The 9012-nt window shown below is 39.4% G+C and overlaps 2 protein-coding genes across 2 annotated transcripts in view; both read right to left on the reverse strand.

Annotated features, from left to right (window-relative positions):
• The window catches only part of thap4 (THAP domain containing 4), a 5645-nt gene extending 3930 nt beyond the window's left edge, over positions 1–1715 (reverse strand). The window contains exon 1 of the mRNA XM_035671234.1: positions 1561–1715. Within this exon, the coding sequence (XP_035527127.1) occupies positions 1561–1585 (25 nt within the window). The 5' untranslated portion in view covers positions 1586–1715. The remainder of the gene's footprint in view (positions 1–1560) is intronic.
• A 90-nt stretch (positions 1716–1805) lies between these two features.
• On the reverse strand, positions 1806–5998 carry agxtb (alanine--glyoxylate and serine--pyruvate aminotransferase b). Its single transcript, XM_035671233.1, has 11 exons — positions 5726–5998; positions 5189–5381; positions 5008–5072; positions 4800–4900; positions 4644–4714; positions 4476–4560; positions 4244–4342; positions 3972–4041; positions 2815–2910; positions 2485–2613; positions 1806–2163 (listed from the first exon to the last, which is right to left on the reverse strand). Exons 1-11 carry the CDS (start codon positions 5996–5998, stop codon positions 2056–2058), a joined length of 1290 nt encoding a protein of 429 aa, XP_035527126.1. The 3' UTR covers positions 1806–2055.
• Between the last annotated feature and the right edge of the window lie 3014 nt (positions 5999–9012).

Genomic DNA, 9012 nt, shown 5'->3' on the forward strand with positions numbered 1-9012 from the left:
AAAATCACCATTTTACATTATATTACTTCATTCTCAAACCAACCAATACTATCCCGGCATAATCTTTTCAAATGTAGGTATCAAGTCACTTTTCTTCTCAACAATATTCTCGTACCCCTCCCTCTCACCCTGTATCAACGTCTTCCTAACTCCCTCTTTCCTTTTTCAATATAAAATTATCATAACTGCACCTATTCCCAAGCATCCCTTATTCTCCTCTACTCCCTCACACCTCCCCCTGACCTTTTTATCTACTATTTCTCTTTTCAGCCCCTACTCAAATCTAACTCATCTTAATTCAAGCCTCCCTTTCAGTAATCCCTCCTCATTCTGAATCTTCCCCTCCCCTCTCTTCCGGCATGCTTCTCATCTGCCTTGTTTTCTACGCTTCTTAAACTTTGCATCACCAATATTATAAAACCTTTTTTTACCCTAATAGTAAATAATTTCGTCCCATCTCCAATCTACCTCCCTTCCCCTTTCTCCAAAAAATATGTGTATCATCAAATCTACAACTCCCCTCGGACTAGGTTCTTTGGTAAAACCATGTGCAAGGGGAAGGATATCAGGTACTTACGAGTTATGCCGCTCCCTCCATCGCATTGTTACGCCAGTTCATTGTATTTGCACTAACTTTAGGATAAATACTTCTCAAACGATGCTCTCTCATGGGCAAGCTGACTCTAATAGTACATCACAAGGATTCATTCTAATATCTCATCCTCCTTCCGAATACTGAGAGGCCTGATATAAGATGGTCGCACAGGGCATGGAAGCTCAATCTCCCACACTATCAATGTACAGTATCCCTCATGCTAGTCTAAATTTCCATATTAGATTTCACACACCACTACTCTGGATGGACTGGTTTAAATTCCATATACATCTTCTCAGTTCATCCAACTCCAAGTAATCTGTCCGTTCCCCCGTCCCATTTATTTTTTTATTTTTATGTATTGTATGGTGTTCCTCGAGTACCCAGAGAGGCGCCTTTAAATAAAATGTATTATTATTATATACTGTCAATGGTACACCCCCAGTTCTTGCAGCAGCAGTGAGGCAGTAAATCTACATTCACCATCTTTCAACAGTAGGTGGCAGTAATGCTTCAGTATGCTGCACAAGAAGAAGAAGAAGAGTCAAAACACAGAGGAAGGTGACTGTTTGACATCGCACTCTTATATAAAAAGGAAACTTTGCAGACAAGACACCTTTTAGTATCGATCCGCCGATCAGAAACATTAGGATTTATTCTTACAAAGAGCTGAATGTGTCCGGTTGCAACGTGTTTACTATCACACAAAGTAACGTTAGCTAAAGTTAACTAGCTTTCGTTTTCAAAGATAAAATCACCATATTTCTCCACCGTAGGCTTAAGTTGGATCTAAAAATGTCTAAAGACAGTGTTACAGACATTTTACGTTTGTATTATAAAGATTTTCAGTAAATTATTTAGCTAAAAGCTTCTTCTTAGATACGTATTTTAGTAGCTAAGTTAGTGCAGTTGACATTGTTTCAGTATATCTTGTTAAAAAATGTACATTTGAATCATCATCCTACCTGTGTGATTTACAGGACACGCCATTAATCAATCAAACTGCAGCCAAGTGAGCATTAATAATATTCCGCCGGTAACTAAGTTAAACGCTTAAATGTCACTAAATTTATACACTGCGGCTGCGTGGATCTAGTGACGTACCACAGAAAGGAATCTTGGGAAATGTAGTTTACACAGTTAAAGCCCTAAACGTATGTAAAATGAACCTTAAATATGAGTTAGCACACACACTGAGGAAGGAGAAGTGTTTGATAAAATAAATCACACTTTATTGACATCTTTCAGTACACGAAGCGTGGGCCATACGACAACATATGCTCCTTTATTTCAAAACTGGCTTACTTACACAAGAGAAACGTGTGGCCTTTGTTTTTTAAAATCACTGCAGTGAAGAGCAAAGAAACATTCCTGAAATGCATGTACTGTTCCAGGTGTCCTGCATTACTTTTTATTCCCTAGTGGACAGTACATGGTCAGTGGTCAGGGGATCTGGTCCCCTAAGCCTTGCTCTTTTTGCAGTTCTTGAGAGCGTCTGCCAGGGCATTCAGTGCCATGTCAGCATTAGTCTTCTCGCAGTTGTATCCCATCAATCCAATCCTCATCACCTAATGAAAAGAGAGGTGGAAAGTACATTGAATGAGAGCCTGCAGTGACTCAGCAGCATTATTCAGAGAGCTGTAAATACACCAAACTGAGGAGATTGCTCTTGATATAACTGTTGAAAGTGGTTTCGTCGGGTGTCTCGTTTAATTATTTCTCATGTAAACATACTTGTTTGTATATTGTATCCTGGAATATTTCCCTGTTTATTTTAAAACACCCACTGCTGTTAACATGCTGAGACTGAAGGTCACGTCTAGAATAGCCACCACAAAGGTCAGCAACCATACGGCAAAAGGCATAAATGTGTCCACTGTACAACTCACCATGCCGATGGAAGGGCCCAGGCCTCCAGTCATCTCCATCTGGTGGTGTTTCATGATGTAGGCCAGCAGCTCCCTCCACTCGTAGCCATCAGGGATAGCAATGGTGGTGACGGAGGGAAGCCTCAAGTCCTGCAGGACATGTGACGAAATGACTGTGGTCACAACAGTGCAATGCCAATGAGGAACGTAATGTGTAACATAAACAATCCTACAGACTCTGATACTGATTATTTGTGTGTATTTTAGATTTATATTCTATATTTTAGTTTTGTTTCTTGCAGGTAAACTCTTTGTCATCCTTCTGCACATAAGACTTTCTGTCTGCCTCACCCTTTCAGGGACGAAAAGCTTGAGGCCCAAGTCCTCCAATCCTCTGTACAGGTAGGCTGCCACCTCCTTGTGTTTCTTCCAGGACTCCTCCAGCCCCTAGAGGGAGACAAAGATCAGTGGGTTATGTGATAATCTGCCAAGCAGTTAGAAGAGGGCAATGCCAACACTGTCAACACAAAACTACTGCACTATTCAGATTAATAGAGCCATTGTCCATTTTCTAGCACAATGAAAACACTGCTTCTTCCTCACTTTAAATGTGAAGGTGGTTTGAAGTTGATATAATGCTGCCAATATAAGTGATTGGCAAAATGAAAGCCTGTTAGGCTTTCCAAAATAATGTGGTGAGTGCACAGCCTACAGTTTGTCCCTGTAACTCTCTGCTGTAAAATAAAGAGAGTGCATAAAAATGATTTTGACAAATATATTGTAAACATGGGCAGTCAGACGTTATAAACATTCTGGTCTCAAATCTAGGAGGGTTCTGGGGGTCCCAGTTTACAGCAGCTATATGCAATATTTAACATGCCAGTTTAGATAATAAAGTGCCTAAAAATCTGTACATAATTTGGGAAAAACAAAATAATCCTCCTCTAGAACCTTCTGCTGTTTTGTATCTAACTGTTCTTCAACTGTCTTCATCATTCGGAAACCAGGACTCAATAAATGATGATGATGAATAGTTTTCACAAAAGAGGCAAAAATTGTCTGGCATTATTTTTAGGTTACATAACAGCATTTACTATGGTGGAGTAGAGTTCACAAAATTAATGTTTAGCTTTGTTATGTCCAATATCCATAAGATAGTTAGACAGCTAGCTTGCTCACTGAGGTGACACAACTGAATGAAACACAACACATGTGACAATAGGCGGACCTATATATGTTGATATTTCCCCTCAATAATAGAAGTTAAGCTCCGGTCCAGTCAGAAGAACTGATGGGAAATGATACAAAGTTGAAGTTACTTTAAAAGCCTGAATGATTTGAGGCTTTTGAGAAAACATTCGGGGCTGGAGCTTCCTGCTCTGCCCCTGATTGTAAATGTGAATAAATGTAAACAAATATGATATGAGATATGAGATATGATAGATAAGTCTATAGGTTGTGAATGTCTTTCAGTAAAGTAACTATAAAGTGGTGAAATGTTCCTTTACCTTCTCAGCAAGAATTGCCAGACTCTCTCTCAGGGCGAAAAATCCAGACACTGGACCAGTGTGGTGGTATCTAAAACCCAGAGCACATGTGATCAGATGTTATTCATATACCAAACACTGATGTTATACATTGATATGAGGCGTTCCACAACAATGAAATGCCTGAAAATATGTTTGAGTCTCATTTTATCAGATTGTCTGTATCACTCACAATCAGCAGTTAAAGTATGTTGGTGGTATGAAGAGAGTAACTAATAATAAATAATACTTACAATCTGGCTGGGTTGCCATCACAGCCCCAGTAGTTGGACAAATGTGTCATATCTAAGAGGTAGGATACTGGTTTTGTTTTCCTGTTAAACATCTTGTGGCTGTGAGACGAAGAGACAAAGAGATGCTTTATTTATTTATTGTCTTTATTGACTTTTTGGTTTCATTTATAATGCAGTTGTAACAATTTATGACTCATATATGGAAACATGCACAGACAGAGTCCCTCCTTACCATGCTCTATCATTAAAGGAGATGGGTGCTGTGCCAGGAGGTGCATTCAGAGCCTTTTGAGAACCCGTGTACAGGATGTCAATATCTGTGAGCAATAAGAGGCAGATTATATCACACACAAGCATCTGGTAGCAGGCAGTGGAATTTAATCCTTCATCATTGTCTTACTTTGCTTGTCCATAAAGATTGGTGCTGCACCAAGAGATGCAACTGTGTCAACCAGGAAGAGGCAGTTATGTCTGTTGGAGATATGACAGGAAGCAGTGAGACATATTACATCATATTAAATGAAACTGTTAATTATTTCTGGTGTTTGAGGCTCACTTTCTGCAGATGTCTCCAATGCCATCTACTGGGTGACAGAGGCCAGCAGAGGACTCTCCATGTGTGAGGAAAAACAAGACAGGCTTGTGCTTTTCTACGGCCTACAGAAAGACGTAAAAAGGAGTTTAGTCACTCATGTGCTCTGGTTTCTTACAGTGTAACTGTAACAGTCCTGTATTCAGCATAATAGTTTAGACATTGTGCTTACCTGTTCAATTTCCTTATTGCTGAAATATCCTCCAGGTGACTTTACCATTCTATGTACATTTGCACCTAAAGATTAAAAACGTGTGATCAGTAATAGATAGATAGATAGATGTCCCAGTCACTGTAAATGTGCTTTGGAGACCCAATGGATGCGTGCGTAAAAACCGTGCGCAAAGACGTACCCATTCTTTCTGCGATTTCTGCAACGCGCTCTCCCCAGATTCCGTTGATGGCGACGAGCACGCTCTCTCCGGGCTCCACCGTATTGAACACGGCACACTCCATGGCCGCGTGTCCGGAGCCGCTCATAGATATCGTCATGTTGTTCTCCGTCTGAAAGGCGTACTGGATCCCTCGTTTGATGTCATTCATGATCTGAGAAACACAATGACAATGTGAAGAATTTATTTTGGTTTGTTTATAATTATTTGAGGTTTATTCAGTAATTACTTTTAGTGATTTCAGTTTGTGGATACAATGTAGCCCGTGCGCAATTACGCACAAACTACAAATAGTTGAGCTCATATAAATATTTATTTTTTATGTCTATTATAAATAAAATATATATATATCTAGTCGCAAGAGACGAAATGGATCAATTCCTCTAAACTACCAAAGTTCAGTACTTGAGTAAAAATGCTTATTTCCACCCTTAAATATTAGAATCGATATATATATATATAATATAACTCAGTCTGAGTTGGAATCGAAGTGTTTACCTCATACATTTCTGGATGCAGGTGACCAATAATCGGCTTGGCACCTGCAGCTAAGATACGAGGAGGAACGTTTGAGGGTCCCGGTCCGAACAGGTAACGCAGTGGAGCTTCCAGCGGCCGGAGCATGCATGCCGGCGGCGGGATGGTAACGGAGGACATGGAGCGGTCCAGTCGCTGCAGCAGGGGCGCGCTCCTTGTGGCCAGCGGACTGTCGAGGGCCGCTGCTGCCTGCTGGGCGAGGAGCGCGCTGCGGCTGAACAAAGCCCGCTGCATCACGGCTGGTGGCCTGGTTCCTGAGAAGAACTGCACCGAGTGAGACGGAGAGACTGAATCTGACTGCGAGTTTTGGGTGAAGATTTAAAACAAACAGGTCTTTGACCTGTTGGCCACGGGGCGGTGTACCTCCCCGTGTGTGCGCCCACCCAACCCAACCATTGACTTTCAATAAGAGACACAATGGCAAACCAGGTTATTAAATGGAAACACGTTTGTGTGAGATTGTTAATTTCTGCAACTGGCACAAACATTTCAATGTGTAAAAGTTTTGAAACTTTTAAATTAGAAAATACTCAAATAGCTTCTGAGCAGGTGGTTATCAAGGCCTATTTCCCATTTGGACTATCAAGTGGAAATATACAAAACAAACCATGTTGAATTATTGTATTATTTAGATAATACAGTGCCCACACTTCAAATGTGACAAGGACAAGTTTTTCCAAGCCAGTATTTGAATTTAATTTCTTCCCCCTAATGCAAGGCCTCTCTATTGGATCGACCAGGACTGGTTTCTGTGACTCATTATTGGTCTGGACTCATAACAACTGACTCTTGAACCCTTGGGGAGAAGTGAGGACCTGTACTTGGCAGCTTAGAACCGGTTCAAGTCAGTTTGCAGGTGGTTTGTTGGTTTTGTCTGCACTCCCAGTCACCCAGCAACACTGGCTTTGTAAAGAGGAGTCTCCTCTCAGAGAGCCAATCTGCTCTCTCAGAGGAGGGGGACAGCAGACACACACACACACAGACATGATAATACACACGTGTTTTTTCTTGTTTCAAATGTTTTTAAAATGAAATGTTTTCTTATTTCCATACAAAATGTCACATGGCTCAAATGTTTTTATCTACATAGGAAAAGGAGATGGAATAGAAATTATTGATTAAGATTGATAAAGTTGAGGTGGCACAGGTGGCACTTCACACTAGACATCAGAATGGATCTCAAATTTGATTTTGTACCTGTGGAAAGCTAAACTGAACAAAAACAACAATTTTTTCTCAATTAAAATTAGAGATAGAGGATTACAGTAGTGGCTTCGTATCATGGAAAGAATTTAATACGCTGTCCTTTTTTTTTTTTTTGGGTAACTCATGTTGGTATTTTAAACTGCTCCACTGAGATAATTTCACTCCAGATTAAATTTTGTGCCAAGTGTTTACAGAACTATCCAGTGCCAGTGGGGCGGCCATATTGTTAATGGTGCAAGAGTTGTTGTGGCTTTTAATAATCCAAACAGGATCAAACTGAGACCACACAACCGGTTTTAGTTAATCCATGTCAGTTGTTTTTGTGAATGCAGGAAAAGTTATGAAGTGTGAAATGAAAGAAATCATTGAAATCAGGTTTTTAAGGATGTGAAAGATTTAAAGTGGTCAAAATAACAAACTGTTCCGATCAAACATTTACATTAACTGCACATTATGTGTTATGTTATAAGATTTTAGATAAGATTCCTTCTGACCGAGTTTGCTCTATTTGATGAATCTCCTTAAATGAATAAATAAAACGCTGACCAGGAAGCAAAAGTTAAGTTTTGCACCATAAATGCATAACTAATTGTTTTTATTATTTGCTTTTGTCAGTAATTGAGTGGAATCTGACCTATATTAAACTGCTTTGTCACAACAGGACTGCCAGAGGGTGCCCCAGTCTGAGTCGGACTGGGTAAATAATTACACCGCTGATAAATAAATGTCACTGGCCTTTGCACTGGACATGACGCTGAAAATCTACCCAAACAGAGCAAGAGGAGGAGGAGCTGTGAAGGAATGGATGGACAGAGAGAGAAAGAAAGAGAGGCGTGTATATAAGTTCATTCACAGGGGGCGTCCTAAAGTTGTCAGTAGTGAGGACATAAACATTCAGCCTCAAAGTGAGACAAGGTCAATTCAGCCAATCTCATCTATAGTTCAAATGACAGAATTAAGCTTTTAATTTATTTATTTTAAATTAAAATCTAGATTTAAATTTCAGAATTTCATATATAAATTTCTACAATTGAACAATTTATTTATAAAATTCTGAAACATAAATAAGGATAAAAGTGGCTGAATTAAGTATGGACTACACCCAGCTTTTCATAGATTTTATTTTTATATATTAAACACCAAATATAGTCGACATATTATCTGACATTCTTCATACTTCTTAATAATCGTTTAATTAGTTAACCTTCCACTTGGTGTCACTATTGATGCTTTAGAAATGGACACTGTGGATGATGATACTTGAACCAGCAGTCACTTTCTAAGTAAACATCCACATTCTTGAGTTGAACTCAGAAAGTGCATCTTTATTTTATAATGTTATCACAGTGCTATTGTGGCAGAGTAAATCAGAGTCAGTTAACCAAACAGCTTTAATCCTGATCGTCTGAGTGAGAACAAACATTTCAACACCTCAGAGCTCTTCACTAAACAATCTCAAGGTCCACTCAGTCCTTTTGTTCATTAGCTTTCAACTGTATCAGGTAGTTATGAGCTGAACATAAAGGTTTCATTTTTAAAGCCAACTATAGTCAGATGGTAACATGGTGAGGGGTGGGCTGTTGCTGTTGCCCCCTGGCTGCCACCAAGTGCGTAATCTGTTACCTTCATGTTCTCATTAAGTGCCGGGTTAAAACTTAATTTGTGTTAGTTTGTGGTAATTTAACTAAACATAATTGTATTAAGGATAATGCAGCATGCGAGCACAACCTGAACTGATCTGATAAAACTAGATTGTGATGATTCCATGGACACAACATTACGCAGGATTCGCCTCACTGACGTGTTTAGACATTTATACAAATAGTCTGCTGGGAATGATAATGTGTGTCTGATATGTTTTTTCCACAGAACAGTATCATTTCCTCATTAAAACCCTTTAAAAGGCATCTGCGCTTAATCAGAATATATGAACGTGCAAAATGTGTTCATTTGTTCAAGTTTTTCTGCTGGACACAAGAGATATCTTTTACTGTTGAAATGATATACTTAATATCTGTAGATGGACTATCCAAATCAAGTGT

This window comes from Morone saxatilis, unplaced genomic scaffold, assembly GCF_004916995.1.
Source record: "Morone saxatilis isolate NCDOM2014 unplaced genomic scaffold, NCSU_SB_2.0 Contig23, whole genome shotgun sequence".
Lineage (NCBI taxonomy): Eukaryota > Metazoa > Chordata > Actinopteri > Moronidae > Morone > Morone saxatilis.